General features: G+C 41.2%; 1 protein-coding gene across 3 annotated transcripts in view; it reads right to left on the minus strand.

The window, feature by feature from the left end:
• The window catches only part of dnmt3bb.1 (DNA (cytosine-5-)-methyltransferase 3 beta, duplicate b.1), a 264613-nt gene that overhangs the window by 21421 nt on the left and 226756 nt on the right, over positions 1 to 16436 (minus strand). For all 3 annotated transcript variants that reach the window (XM_063041300.1, XM_063041301.1, XM_063041302.1), the window contains one exon: positions 5929 to 6014. In XM_063041300.1, coding sequence (XP_062897370.1) covers positions 5929 to 6014 — 86 coding nt within the window. The remainder of the gene's footprint in view (positions 1 to 5928; positions 6015 to 16436) is intronic.

Here is a 16436-nt window from a genome sequence, read left to right on the forward strand (position 1 = left end):
ATAATCTATCTCATTGTGACCCAGCACCTTACTGTCTACCTTCACTGAAATTTCTTTGTATTGTAGCACTTTCTTTTGCATAGTTATTTTACATTGTACTACTACAATGCACCATTGTAATGACCTGTGTGGACAGTTTTAGAAAAAAAATTTCCCTGTACTCAGTAAATTGAACAACTTACCAATATCTGTTAATTTACCTGTATTGTACTTTATCTAAAAAGAGGCCAATGTCTATATTAAAATAGTGAAGCGGAATTTTGCACTAGCACGTAAAGCATTCATGCTTCCTCTATTGCCGCGATGAGGCCACATTCAGATTGGAGGAGCAACACCTTACATTTCACATGAGGTAGCCTCCAACCTGATGGCATGAACATCAATTTCTGAAATTTCCGGTAATTGCCCCCCCACCCCATTCCCATTTCCTTCTCTCATTTTATCTCCCTACCTGCTCATCACCTCTTTCTGGTGCTCTTCCCCCTTCCCTTTCTACCATGGTCTTTTGCCCTCCCTGTGACGAGAATACACATAAAATTAAGATGTTTGCTGGCCTGGGTTAGCATCAGTGACATCAGCAAGTGGTCTGCCACCTGCCCTCAGGGGAAGGAGAGATAAGGAACAATGGAGCAGCGTCTGGAGATGTGTAATGAAGGGACGGGGGAGAGAGAGCTGTCTGGAGCGGCTCCCCGCTTTGAACCTTGAACTGTTTGAAGTGATGGACAGGCGATACCCCAGCAGGGGGATAAAAAGGGACCGGTTCGCTAAGGCACACACACGCCACCCGAGGTACGAGACCCTGGAAGCGGTGCGCCTCTCACGAGTCGGTGGGAAGTACCAGACAACGGCCAGGGTGGAAAGGTACGATCAGCGGGAACCCGGTGTGTGTCCGCCCTTGCCTGGGTGCCGGGTTCACTGCAGAGGATCGACCGCACCTGGAGGAGGGGTCACAGTCAGTGACCTCAGGTGACATCACCAAGGACCCGCCCAAAAGTTGCTTGTGAGCCATATCGTCGGTCTGTGAGTGAAGCCGTGTCTGAATGATCAGTTGTTCCTGTTCTCTCTCTCTCTCCCCCCACGTTGTCCATCGCCATGGCAACGATTACTGCGAACTGAACTACTAAACTGGACTGAACTTTGAGTCACTTTGAAATTTGGTCATTTACCCTAGACAACGATAGAGCTTGATTGATGCTGTTATCTTAATTCTGTGCAGATGTGTGTTTATCATTGCTGAACTGTTGCATTTATTATCCTTTCGATTACTGTGTTGCTTATTTCTTTAATAAAACTTTCTTAGTTCTAGTACTCCAGACTCCAACTGAGTGATCCATTTCTGCTGGTTTGGCAACCCAGTTACGGGGTACGTAACATCCCCTACCAGATTCCTCCTTCTCCTGCCCATTATCTCTTTCACCTATCAACTTCCCAGTTCTTTACTCTACCGCTCCCTCCTGGTTTCACTCATTACCTACCACCTTGTACTTCTTCTTCCCCTCCCCCCACCTTCTTGTCTAGCCTCTCATCTCTTTTTTCCAGTCCTGATGAAGGGTCTTGGCCCAAAACATTGACTGTTTACTGTTTTCCATAGATGCTGCCTGGCCTGCTGAGTTCTTCCAGCATTTTGTGTGTATTTCAAAGCATTCAGATGCTAACTGTATTAGTAAGCAGTAATTTCTGTACTTTTGTTTGACACCAATGTGTATGTGGCATTTATATCTGGCCAAATGAACAGTCATGTCATGCATATGCCGTCACTTTAACTCATTTCTTTCCAAACAACCATTTTAAACGTAGTTTTATTTTTATACATCTAGTGCTAGAACTAATTAATTTACATTGTACCAGTCTTAATTTCTTTGATCTTTGCATGATCTTTCCCTTCTCAGTGAAATCTATGTATTAGCATACTGCACATACTTCAAAATCAAATTAAAATAACTATAGGAATTATGAAATGAAAATGGTAAAAACTGAAAATACTCAGAAGGCCAGTCAACAACTGGGGAGAAAAGGCTTGTTTTTCTTTCTCCACAGATGTTACTTCACCTGCTGACCATTTCCAACACAGTATGTTTTTATTTACTTATTATCCTGATCTGAAATTTAACAATAGTACCATTATTCACTTTTGTACAGAGCAAAGATATGGTTTGTTTTCCTTTTATTAAAAAGATCAGATTATTAATACTAAATCATCCATAATAATAATCTTACATGTGAAATGGGCACACCTCCTTTTCCCTTATTAGGGAGAGAGAGAGCCTATGGTATGTCGAATTACCAGGTGAATTTTTGGGGTACTGCAAGTCTGTGTTTTTATTGCTGGTAAACGTAGCAGGCCAGGCAGCATCTATTGGAAGAGTTTCAGTCGATGTTTCAGGCCGAGACCCTTCGTCAGGACTAACTGAAGGAAGAGTTAGTAAGAGATTACTAACTCTTCCTTCAGTTAGTCCTGACGAAGGGTCTCGGCCTGAAACGTCGAGTGAAACTCTTCCAATAGATGCTGCCTGGCCTGCTGCGTTTACCAGCAACTTTGATGTGTGTTGCTTGAATTTCCAGCATCTGCAGAATTCCTGTTGTTCTGTGTTTTTATTGATGCTTTGCTGCACGCTTGACTGCTCGGTGGGGGGGGGGCGCTGACTCTTTTTTGCTGGTGGGGGAGAGGAGTCTTTGCTTTGCTGCTGCTTATGAGTGGGTGGGGGAAGCTGGGGTCGCTTTGGGATTCTAACATTTAACGGTCAATCATTCTCTGGGCACTCCTGTTTTTGTGGATGGTTGCGAAGAAAAATAATTCCTGGATGTATATTGTATACGTTTCTCTGACATTAAATGCACCCTTGAAACCTTTGAAACTCAAGATTAATCTCAGTTTTTTTATGAGGAACTCAATCGAATGGAATTTATAAGCCTGAAAATTTTGTGAGTAATACTATGGAATGAACCTCTAATCAAGTTATCGAAGATTACTTTTTCTGTTACTTAAGTACAGTGGCATGCAAAAGTTTGGGCACCCCAGTCAAAATTTCTGTTACTGTGAATAGCTAAACGAGTAAAAGACGAACTGATTTCCAAAAGGCATAAAGTTAAAAATGACACATTTCTTTAATATTTTTAGCAAGAAAACTTTTTTATTTCCATCTTTTATAGTTTCAAAATAACAAAAAAGAAAAAGGGCCAAACCAAAAGTTTGGGCATCCTGCATGGCAGTACTTCGTAACACCCCCTTTGGCAAGTATCACAGCTTGTAAACGCTTTTTGTAGCCAGCTAAGATTCTTTCAATTCTTGTTTGGGGGATTATCTCCCATTCTTCCTTGCAAAATTATAACTAGATCACTGATCTTATGACATCATACTTGAAAATGGCTTGTTTATTCCTACTTTTTGGATTTATCAGTTTACAAATCCAGACTAATTCTTTAGCTCCAACCAGGCAAACTATTACCTTTTGCTACAAGTTTTATTGGGTGATTCATGAAATGCCTTTTAATAAGAACAAAATATTCATCGTTTTCTCTTCTCCTGCTAGTTACAATCTCAAAAACAAAATGCTTTTTCTCAGATTCTCTTTTATAAACCTTTTTTTTCCTTGAGAAATGATTTAACAGAGGGCTCTAAAATGATGGAACATCTGATTGGATGTATAAGAAAGAATGCTTCCAAATGAGAGGAAGGGCATAAATGGAGATGATTTTTCCTAAACTCTTCATTTTCACATGACTCACAAATTTATCAATAGTTCTGTATATTGGCATACATACAAAATGTTTCTCTGCCAATTCTTTATTTATTATGGTAATTTCTCCTGCATGTAAGGGAGTTACATTTAATTTTGCCAAACCTTTTCATGTATCTGTAGCAATCTTTAACTTGATTATAAGTTTGACCTTATATATATGTCTCACAACACATTTAAGCAGTATTATAAGCCTTGTACTTTAATCTAATAATAAAATGAGTTTAACCTCTTGTTCACTGTTAGCCTAATTCTCCTTGTGAAATTTTAATTGCTAATAGAACATATACTAGTTGCAATATAGCTATATTAATCCCAGGAAACTATAAAATTAAGTACTGGAGTGGAAAGCTAATAACATATCGATTATGAACCACATTCCTATCTAATTTTTTTTTGGTGTCCAAACAGCCATTAGTAGTTTAGAAAATTAATGCCATTTGATAGCTTATACTTCCATTTTCAATGTAAGAGACTCTTGTTTATAAGATTGATAAATTTTCTCTGAACTATCACATAATTTGGTTGTTAACTGGTAGGTGAAAATCCATGTGGAAACAGAATGTGAAATATTTTATAATTTCTACAATTCGTTTACACAATTCAGTTTTTGTTACATTTGGTCAGTTAAACATCTACATTTGCCAGATAAATAAAAGAATCTTCCATTATCAGGTAATACATGTTTGAATCATGAGTGTTAGCAGTGTAGAATATAGAAGGTTATGGATCTTTTATGATATCCTGTGAAGTTTGGCAAGGGTTATTGAGATTTGAGGCATTTTTTTCTTATCAACAGTGTCTGCAGGACTGATACTGACAGTCAAAATGCTCCAATCAGTGATATATTGATGTTCACACTTATGTTAATGACAATTGTGATTTGCAGGGTTGAGAATGAATTTGAAATTGCTTATCAACAAATAACAGATTTGTTGAGAGAGGCTACCGCTACAGGTTAGGTAAAATTGCCAGATTTTACACAATGTGTTTAAATAGACACCCTTCTAGATTAATTTCTAAATTAATAGAATGAAAACAAAACCTCACTCTTCACTGCCTTAACATTGTGCTAACACTCAGTGACATAAAAACACCATCTGTTATTATAAATGTGATAATTTTAATTTACCAATGACGCTTCACATTGGCTTCTCTACTATTTTATATAAATATCTCTACAGATGACAGTAAACAAAATCTCCCTCCCAAATAGAACTCAAATTTCTCCGAGCGGTGCAAAGGCACTGGGCAGCATCTAACACATTTTGGAAGTTATAAATACTGGAAATACATTTAAGGTTAGAAAGTCCTGCTCACAGTAGTAGCAAATATATACGAAACATGGTGGTAAGAAATTCCTCTTGCCAATAACGTAAGCAGGCTTTTTCTGCTGAGGTTGGGCGACACTAGAATTGGAGATCATAGATTAACAGTGCACAATGAATTGTTTAAGGGGAACTACTTCACTCAGAGGGTGGTGAGAGTGTGGAACAAGCTGCCAACTTCCAAGAGAAGTTTGGGTTAAGTGCATGGATGGGAGAGGTGTAAAGGGCTATAGTCTGTGTGCAGGTCGATGGAACTATGCAGAATAATCATCTAGTATTAACTAGATGGGCCAAAGGGCTGGTTTCAGTGCTATAGTTTTCTATAACTTTAATAGAGCAGAAGATAACTTTTTACAAACCAGTTAAAACATATAAAATTAGTTCACTTGGAATGTCATATGAAAAGATCAACATTCATCTACCAATACTCCCTTGAGTAATTTTTATCCTTTCATTCATTTGATGAATAGCCGATCAATGCTCTTGAAAGAAATAGTAATATTACACCAGATACAGACAGCATTGTACAATTTAATTTGTGCAAAATTTAAATTCTGCATATGCTTCAAACCTAAAACAGGCCAGGTAACATCTGTGGATAGAGAAACAGTTACTGTTGCAGGATAATGATTATCCTTCAAAACAGAGCTGATGAAAAGTCACTGAGCTGAAAAGATAATCCAGTTTCTCACATTCTTTAAGATATCAGCTCTGCTAAGTATTTACTGCAACTTCTGTATCTTTTCTTTTAAAGTTATTGATATGTTGGTTTAGTTTATACACCAAACAAAGCACTGGATATCAACTAGCAACTGAATTAGTAGTTGTGGAAAATTAATTTACTAGGACAAAACACATCTAACCTGTTCATTCCTGGTAAGTTTCCCCAAAAGTAGCGAGCTCTGTGTGCTGCAGAGACATCGATTGCGTCAATCATAACTGGGTTACACTGGAGGAGAATAGGGAAAATGTTACTGTTGAAGCAATTACTGACAATGGTGATGGATTTATTCCATTATTACCACTTTTTTAAAGCATATTCTTATTCAAAGAAAAGCTAGAGACCTACAATAACAGTTCTGACAAAAGGCCATCATCCTGAAACACCAACTTCACGGGTGCTGCCTGACTGATTCAGTAGCTTGAGCACTTTCTCATTTCAGATTTTCAGCACCCGCAGAGCTTTATTCAAAAGCAGATTAGCAGCTTCCCTGTGGGTAAAACACAGTGGAATAGGCAGTCAAGTTAATGACTTTCATGCCAATTTTCCGGTCAAGGTGGCCACTGCAAACAACGATTCCTCGGACGACATCTTCCAGATAGTTAATCATTTCAGTTTTTCTATGTCTTCTACTTATTCTTTTAATCTTAATTTGTTTTTGAAACTGTTGGAGCCTGTGATTTACAGTCTGTAATTCGATCGACTGAGCTAGTGCTCTGCTGTCCTCGAGAAAACTCCAGAGGAGAGATGCAAGCACGAGCTACCATGAGGAGAATCTCAGAGATGAGATGAGGGGCCATGATCAACTATATTTCTCACTGATTAAAGCGTTGAGGAAGATTAAAACGTCGACGCAAATGCAGAGCAGTGTGAGTGGCTCTCGGAGAGGCTACTGGTTCAAGTCACTTCTGGGTCCCAACACTAGCGGATTTATGAATTAAACTGTATTTCATGTTGGTCTCTTTCATGTCTATGATTTTTTAGTCGTGTTTTCGTCCATTCTTACTTGTTGCCGATTAGCTGGCTGGGGGTTAGGGTGATGTTGGTTTTTGTGCGAGGGAGGGGTTGGGGGTGTTTGGGGTTTGTCAGTTTTTGTTTCTTACTTTATTTGTGCAAGAGGGAGATTGATGTCTTTTTTTAACGACTTCTACAGTTCTCTGTATTCTATGGCTATCTGGAGAAGACTTTTTTTTCAGAGTTGTATTCTGCATACATACTTTGATAATCAAATGAACCTTTGAACCTTTTTTTAAAACTATAATAAATGAGAAAATTAGTTTGCTCTGGGAGCTGGCATAAACTTGATGGGGTAAATGGCCTCTTTCTTCGTTCAGAAAAACGGTACAAATTATGAGATAAAGTAGCTGGATTTTCACAGCAATATCAATTCAGCATCAGTAGGCACAAAACTACAGAGAAGGTGGAGAGATCATGAAAAGAATATGGAAGAATTATCTTATCTACTTCATTTCTCAGAAGGGATAATTTAAAAAAAGTAGCAGTTCAACAACAGCGGATATAAGTTTTACTACCATGAGGTAGACACGTGCCACAGAATGTATTGTCTTCAGGTGCACGTAAAACCATTAATAATGTCAGTCTTCTGAAATGCAGTATAAAACAAGCGCTTGATTTAGTATTTACAAAAGAAAAAAAAGAATGTGTTTTCCCGTGGGCAAGGATGACCAAATGAAGGTCACCAGTAGCTATGATCCAAAGGTTTTGCCAAATTCCAGGTTATCACTGGTAAATATCACTCAAGGTATTCATACCATTTTATTCATGGTATCAGTGAAACATGGGCAGACACAACTATTGAGTACCAATTACCACCCTTTTTTAGCTGATCAATTAATGTTCCTCCAGCAAAACATCACTTGCAATAACAGAAAACACCAAGAGTACAAAATGTACTCTAATTAGACTATAAGACCATAAGACAGAGGAACACAATTAGCCACTTAGCCTATTGAGTATGCTTAGCCATTTAATCATGGCTGGTCTATTTCCCTCTCAACCCCATTCTTCTTCTGTCTTGACCTATCAAGAATCTGTCAACCTCCATCTTAAATGCCCCCAATGATCTGGCCTCCACATTTGCCTGTGGTAACGAATTCCACAGATTCATCACCCTCTGGCTAAAGGAATTCTTCCTCATCTCTGTTCTAAATGGATGTCCCTTTATTCTGAGGTTGTGCACTCTGGTCCTAGATTACCCCACTATAGGAAACATCATCACCACATCAACTCTATCTAGGCCTTTCAACATTCAGTAGGTTTCGATGAAATCCCTCCTCATTCTTTTAAATTCCAGCTAGTACAGGCCTAGAGCCATTAAACATTCTTCATATGATAAGTCTTTCAATCCCAGAATCTTTGTCGTGAACCTCCTTGGAACCCTCTCCCATGTCAGCACATTCTTTCTTAGATAAGGAGCCAAATCTGCTCATAATACTCCAAATGAGGCCTTACCAGTGCCTTATAAAGCCTCGCCATTACATCCTCATTTTTATATTCTAGTCCTCTTGAAATGAATGCTAACATTGCATTAACCTTTCTCATCACTGAACCAACCTTCAATTTAAACTTTAGGGAATCCTCCACGAAGACTCCCAAGTCCCTTTGCACCTCAGATTTTTAAGGCTCAGCACCCAAGTGCAATTACGAAGAAAGTATGGCAGCAACTCTACTTCCTTAGGAGTTTGCAAAGATTCAGCATGACATCTAAAACTTTGAGAAACTTCTATAGATGTGTGGTGGAGAGTATATTGACTGGCTGCATCACAGCCTGGTATGGAAATACCAATGCCCTTGAATGGAAAGTCCTACAAAAGTAGCAGATACAGTCCAGTCCATCAGCAGTAAAGCCCTACCCACCACTGAGCACATCTGCATGGAGCACTGTTGCAGGAAAGAAGTATCCACCGTCAGGGAGCCTCATCCTGGCCACTGTTCAGAGGCCAGTATACAACTCCCATCAGGAGTTTTTAACCTTGCAGTTCCTTTACTCTACCCAGAATGATTCTACATCTTTTGATCCTAAGTCACCTCCTTAAGGATTTGATTTCATCTTTTACCAATAAAGCAATGCCAGCCACTTTGTCTACCTGCCTGTCCTTTTGATATAATGTGTATCCCTGGATGTTAAACTCCCAACTTTAAATCTGTTTTCAGCCAAGATTCAGTGATGTCAACAACATCATACCTGCCAATCTTTATGTTGCAAGGTAATCTACCATACACTATATACTGTATGCATTCAAATATAACACGTTCAGTGCTGTATTCATCACCCCTTTTGATTTTGTACCCCGTTACACTGTAACTCAAGCTACCAATTGTAATTTTACCCTATATCTGCCTGTCCTTCCTGACAGTCTAACTGCACAAAGCTTCTGCTTCTGTACCAACTGACCCATCCTAAGCCCTATTATTCATTTTACCACCCCCCCGCCGAATTAGTTTAAACCCTCCACAACAGTTCTAGCAAACCTGTCCACAAGGATATTGGTCTCCCTTGGGTTCAGGTGTAACCTGTCACATTTTTTTTTACAGGCCATGTCTTCCCCAGAAGAGAGCCCAATGATCCAGAAATCTGAAACCCTTCCTTCTGCACCAGTTCCTCATCTGCTAAATCATCCTATTCTTACCCTCAGTGGTGTGTGGCACAGGCAGCAATCCAGAAATAACTACCCTGGAGGAGGGGCTTTATGGCCTTCTACCTAGCTCCCCAAATTCTCTCTTCAGGACCTCCTCCTTTTTCCTACCTATGTCATTGGTGCCAATATGTACCAAGAGTTCTGGCTGTTTATCTTCCCTCTTTAGAATGTTGTGGACCACATTGGAGATGTCCCTGACCCTGCCACCTAGGAGGCAACATACCATCCGGGTGTCTCTATCACATCAATAGAATCTCATGTTTACTCCGCTAACTATGGAGTCCCCAATCACCACTGCAGTCCTCTTCTCCACATTTCCCTCCTGAACCTTTTAATTGGGAGAGTTCAATGCCTATCATCAAGATTGGTCAGTAACACCACCACAGACAGACAGATATAGATGGCAGACTGGTTCTGTGTCAGGTTGCTTAACCTAATTGATGTAATCTTCTCTTACCTACCCATACCTAATATATCTTTCCACAATAGCATTGGTAGAATGAGCACTGCAAACACATTGTTCGGACAAAGAGCCATCTACACACTGAGGATATCCTCCATGATGTTCTATCATACTACAAGTATGCTAAATGGCATAGTCTCAGAACTCTATTGTCAGCTCAAAAGTGGGCACCGGAAAGTGCTATCTAACAGCATGAAGTAATCTAAAGTTGAAAGTTCAAAGTAAATTTATTATCAAAATACATACTGTATATCGGGGTCCCCAACCTTTTTTGCAGCGTGGACCGGTTTAATATTGACAATATTCTTGCGGACCGGCTGACTGGGGGGGGGGGGGGGGGGGGGAGGGGTGTTAATCGTGACCGGCATATAGGAAAGCAACGTTTTCAGTGCTTTTGTGGCTATCTCAGGATATTCAGCCTTGACTTTGATCCAGAATGCCGGCAGAGATGTTATGTCAAACATACTTTTCAGCCCAATGTCATTTGCAAGCTCGAGGAGTTGATCTTCTTCCCGCACTGACATGGATGATTCACCGGGGACATTCACAAATGGGTCACGGACCCATTCCTTTGCACATCTTGGGTCATTTGCGGTTGGGAAATAACGCTCGAATTCTGTCGACAGTGAAGATAGGTGTTCGCGCACCAGCTGTGAGCCTCAGTCTCTCTCAAAACCCCAGCTAATGTTGGGAACATGTCAGATATGCCCCTGTCCCTTCGCCGTCCCCACAGTTCCAGTTTGGCTGTGAAAGCAGACACTTTATCTGCCAACTTGAAGACAGCTGTCATTCTCCTCTGAAGTGACAAATTGAGTTCATTGAGCAGGTTGAAGATGTCACACAGATAAGCAAGTTTTGCTATCCACTCCTCATCACTGAAGTGTGTTGCCAGTGGTGACTTTTTTCTTGAAAGAATTCTCTGTAGCTGCTCTCTTATCTCAAAAACCCTGGCCAGGGCTCTCCCCCTTGATAGCCACCTGACTTCAGTGTGTAAGAGAAAGCGTTTGTGCTCTGCATCCATTTCCTGCTCAAACAGATGTGAGTTAAGGGCTTTTGCTTTGATGTGATTAATAACTTCAACAACGTCACTCAATACGCTGTTAAGATCAGGTGACATTTTTCGGCTAGCCAGCATTTCCCTGTGTGTGACACAGTGTGTAGACTGGCATTCAGAAGCAACCTCTTTGACTCGGGTAGTGAAACCAGACTCATTAAGCCGTTCCAACAGCTGTGCTTCGATGTCCTCCGCTATGTCATCGATTCTCCTTGAAACTGTGGTAGCTGAAAGAGAAACCTGTGCCATCTTGTTAGCTGCAGCTTCTCCCAACAGTTCACGGCACATGTCCTTGGCAGCAGGCAGAATCAATTCTTCACCAACAGTGAAAGGCTTCTTAGCCTCACAGCTAGCCACCTAGCCACTAAGTACGACGCTCTCAGAGCAGCAGCATTTGTGGAGGTGGTGGCTCTCAGCATTTGCTTCTGTTCTGTTTTTTCCGCTCAAAAAACTCAACGGGTTTGTCTATAAGTGCAGGGTGCTTGGACTCAAGGTTCCGAAGCAGTTTTAAGGGCTTCATTGCCTCATTAGACAGCTTGTCTCCACATATCACACACAGGGGGCTTGGAGCATGCAAGTCACCGGTCGCAATAAAGCCATATTTTATGTACGACTCGTTGTATTTTCTGTTGAAGGAAGCTTTCTTTTTTTTGCAGTCTTGGCCTCAGCTGTCTCTGCATTATCATCATCGTTAGGCCTTTTATGTCCCCTACCGTCTCTTCCAAAGAAACTCTCAAGCGGCGTTTGTTTTTCACACATCGAGTAGTTGCAGGTTAATGACCGACTGACGACCTCGCGTGCGTTCAAGTTCAGCAGTGGGTGTGACAGGGAATGAGGAAAGGTGCAGCTGACTCATATCGTTTCCTCGTGGCCCGGTAGCACATGCTTTGCAACCCAATACCAGTCCGTGGGCCGGTGGTTGGGGACCACTGCTGTATATGACACCATATACAAACTCGAGATCCATTTTCTTGCGGGCATACTCAATAAATCCAATAACCATAATAGAATCAATGAAAGACCACACCAACAGGGCAGACAACCAGCTTGCAAAAGACAACAAACTGTGCAAATATAAGAAGAAATAAACAATAATAATAAATAATCAATTAATATCGAGAACATGAGATGAAAAGTCCTTTAAAGTGAGTCCATAGGTTGTGGGAAAAGTTCAGTGTTGACTGAAGTTACCCTTTTTGATTCAAGAGCTTAATGTTGAGAGGTAATAACTGTTCCTTTACTTGTTGGTGTGAGTCCTGAAACTCCTGTACCTTCTTCTTTATGGCAGCAGCGAGAAGAGAGCGTGACCTGGGTTGTGGGGGCCCCTGACAATGCTCTATGTACAGTGTTTATCCCCCTCGGAAGTTCTCATTTTTTGTTGTTTTATAACATTGTATCACAGTGGATTTAATTTGGCTTTTTTTTTGACACTGACCAACAGAAAAAGACTCTTCGGAGTCAAAGTGAAAACAGATCTCTACAAAGTGATCTAAATTAATTACAAATATAATCACAAAATAATTGACCACCGAAGTATTCACCCCCTTTAATATAACACACCAAATCATCATGGTGCAGGCAATTGGTTTTAGAAGTCATCTAATTAGTTAAATGGAGATCACCTATATGCAGTCAAGGTGTTTCAATTGATTGTAGCAAAAATTACACCTGTATCTGGAAGGTCCAACTGCTGGTGAGCAGAAACTTCACTATGAAGACAAAAAAAAAAACACTCCAAGAAACTCTGCAAAAAGCCCAAGTCAGGAGATGGATATGAGAAAATCTCCAAGTCACTAAATATCCCTTGGAGTACAGTTAAGTCAATCATCAAGAAATGGAAAGCACATGGCACAGCTGTAAATCTGCCTAGAGCAGGCTATCCTCAAACACTGAGTGATTGTACAAGAAGGGAGCTAGTAAGGGAGGCCACCAAGAGGCCTACCACAACTCTGGAGGAATTACAAGATTGAGTAGCTCAGATGGGAGAGACTGCATACATCTGTTGCCCAGGTGCTTCACCAGTTGCAGCTTTATGGTAAAGTGGCAAAGAGAAAAAAAAACCATGAAATCTTGGCTAGAGTTTGCTAGAAGGCGGGTGGGAGACTCTGAAGTCAGCTGGAAGAAGGTTCTATGGTCTGATGAAACCAAAATTGAGCTTTCTGGCTATCAGACTATATAGAAACATAGAAAATAGGTGCAGGAGTAGGCCATTCGGCCCTTCGAGCCTGCACCGCCATTTATTATGATCATGGCTGATCATCCAACTCAGAACCCAGCCTTCCCTCCATACCCCCTGACCCCTGTAGCCACAAGGGCCATATCTAACTTCCTTTTAAACATAGCTAATGAACTGGCCTCAACAGTTTGCTGTGGCAGAGAATTCCACAGATTCACCACTCTCTGTGTGAAGAAGTTTTTCCTAACCTCGGTCCTAAAAGGCTTCCCCTCTATCCTCAAACTGTGACCCCTCGTTCTAGACCTCCCCAACATCGGGAGCAATCTTCCCGCATCTAGCCTGTCCAATCCCTTTAGGATCTTATACGTTTCAATCAGATCCCCCCTCAATCTTCTAAATTCCAACGAGTACAAGCCCAGTTCATCCAGTCTTTCTTCATATGAAAGACCTGCCATCCCAGGAATCAATCTGGTGAACCTTCTTTGTACTCCCTCTATGGCAAAGATGTCTTTCCTCAGATTAGGGGACCAAAACTGCACACAATACTCCAGGTGTGGTCTCACCAAGGCCTTGTACAACTGCAGTAGTACCTCCCTGCTCCTGTACTCGAATCCTCTCGCTATAAATGCCAGCATACCGTTCGCCTTTTTCACCGCCTGCTGTACCTGCATGCCCACTTTCAATGACTGGTGTATAATGACACCCAGGTCTCGTTGCACCTCCCCTTTTCCTAATCGGCCACCATTCAGATAATAATCTGTTTTCCTATTTTTGCCACCAAAGTGGATAACTTCACATTTATCCACATTAAATTGCATCTGCCATGAGTTTGCCCACTCACCCAACCTATCCAAGTCACCCTGCATCCTCTTAGCATCCTCCTCACTGCTAACACTGCCACCCAGCTTCGTGTCATCCGCAAACTTGGAGATGCTGCATTTAATTCCCTCATCCAAGTCATTAATATATATTGTAAACAACTGGGGTCCCAGCACTGAGCCTTGCGGTACCCCACTAGTCACCGCCTGCCATTCTGAAAAGGTCCCGTTTATTCCCACTCTTTGCTTCCTGTCTGCTAACCAATTCTCCACCCACACCAATACCTTACCCCCAATACCGTGTGCTTTAAGTTTGCACACTAATCTCCTATGTGGGACCTTGTCAAAAGCCTTTTGAAAATCCAAATATACCACATCCACTGGTTCTTCCCTATCCACTCTACTAGTTACATCCTCAAAAAATTCTATGAGATTCGTCAGACATGATTTTCCTTTCACAAATCCATGTTGACTTTGTCCGATCATTTCACCGCTTTCCAAATGTGCTGTTATCACATCCTTGATAACTGACTCCAGCAGTTTCCCCACCACCGACGTTAGGCTAACCGGCCTATAATTCCCCGGTTTCTCTCTCCCTCCTTTTTTAAAAAGTGGGGTTACATTAGCCACCCTCCAATCCTCAGGAACTAGTCCAGAATCTAACGAGTTTTGAAAAATCATCACTAATGCATCCACTATTTCTTGGGCTACTTCCTTAAGCACTCTGGGATGCAGACCATCTGGCCCTGGGGATTTATCTGCCTTCAATCCCTTCAATTTACCTAACACCACTTCCCTACTAACATGTATTTCGCTCAGTTCCTCCATCTCACTGGACCCTCTGTCCCTTACTATTTCTGGAAGATTATTTATGTCCTCCTTAGTGAAGACAGAACCAAAGTAATTATTCAATTGGTCTGCCATGTCCTTGCTCCCCATAATCAATTCACCTGTTTCTGTTTGCAGGGGACCTACATTTGTCTTTATCAGTCTTTTCCTTTTTACATATCTATAAAAGCTTTTACAGTCCGTTTTTATGTTCTCTGCCAGTTTTCTCTCATAATCTTTTTTCCCCTTCCTAATTAAGCCCTTTGTCCTCCTCTGCTGAACTCTGAATTTCTCCCAGTCCTCAGGTGAGCCACTTTCTCTGGCTAATTTGTATGCTACTTCTTTGGAATTGATACTATCCCTAATTTCTCTTGTCAGCCACGGGTGCACTACCTTCCTTGATTTATTCTTTTGCCAAACTGGGATGAACAATTGTTGTAGTTCATCCATGCAACCTTTAAATGCCTGCCATTGCATATGCCAATGCATAAGCCAAACACCACATATCATCAAAACTTCACCATCCCTAGTGTGAAGCATAGTGGTGGCTGCATCATGCTGTGAGGTTGCTTCACTGCAGCAGGCCTTGGAAGGCTTATGAAGGGAGAGAAAAATTGCAGAGTCCAGATGTGCAAAGCTGATGGAGACCTATCCACACAGACTTGAGGCTGTAATTGCTGCAACAGGTACAGCTACTAACTGCTGACTTGAGAAGTGGGTGAGGAAATATGCAATCAAATTTTTTTTTGTTTAATTGTAATGAACTTAGACTAATTTATCTTTTCTGTTGATCAGTGTCAAAACAGCCTAATTAAATCTGCTGTGATTCAATGTTGTAAAAAATAAAACATGAAAACATCTAAGGTTGTGGGGGGGAGGAGGATGGGCGAGTGAATACTTCTTAGGCACAGATATGCACAATGGTGGGGAGGGCTTTACCCATGTTGGACTGGGTTGTATCCACCACTTTTTGGTAGGATTCCCTGTTCAAGTGGTTTGCTGTTTCCATACCAGGCTGGGATGCAGCCAGTCAATATAGTCTGCATTACACAAGTATAGAAGTTTGTCAAAGTTCTAGATGTCATGCCGAATCTTCGCAAACTCATAAGAAAGTAAATGTACTGCTGTACTTTCTTCATAATAGCACTTGCATGCTGGACCAGGTTAGGTCCTCTGAAATGATAACACCGAGAAATTTCAAGTTGCTGAAGCTCTTTCCCCCATCTGATTCCCCTGATGAGGATTGATTCATGGACCTCCTTTTTCCTCCTCCTGAAGTCAAAAATCAGCTCTTGGTTTTGCTGACATTGAGGAAGAGGTTATCGTTGTGGCTCCACTCAACCCAGACTTTCAATCTCCTTCCTGTATGCTGATTTGTCACCACCTTTTTGATTCGACCTACAACAGTGATGTCTGCAAACAAAAATATGGAATTGGAGCTGTGCTAAATTCACAGTCCTAAGTATAAAGTGAGTAGAGCAGAGGGCTAAGCACACAGCCTTGTGGTGCACCTGTGCTAATGGGAGATTGTGGAGGAAATGTGGTTGCCAATCTAAACTGACGGGTCTGCAGCTGAGGAAATTGAGGATTCAACTGCACAAGGAGGTATTGAGGCCAAGGTCTTGAAGCTTGTTGATTAGTTTTGAGGAGAT

Source organism: Mobula hypostoma, chromosome 2 (genome assembly GCF_963921235.1).
Source record: "Mobula hypostoma chromosome 2, sMobHyp1.1, whole genome shotgun sequence".
Classification (NCBI taxonomy): Eukaryota; Metazoa; Chordata; class Chondrichthyes; order Myliobatiformes; family Myliobatidae; genus Mobula; species Mobula hypostoma.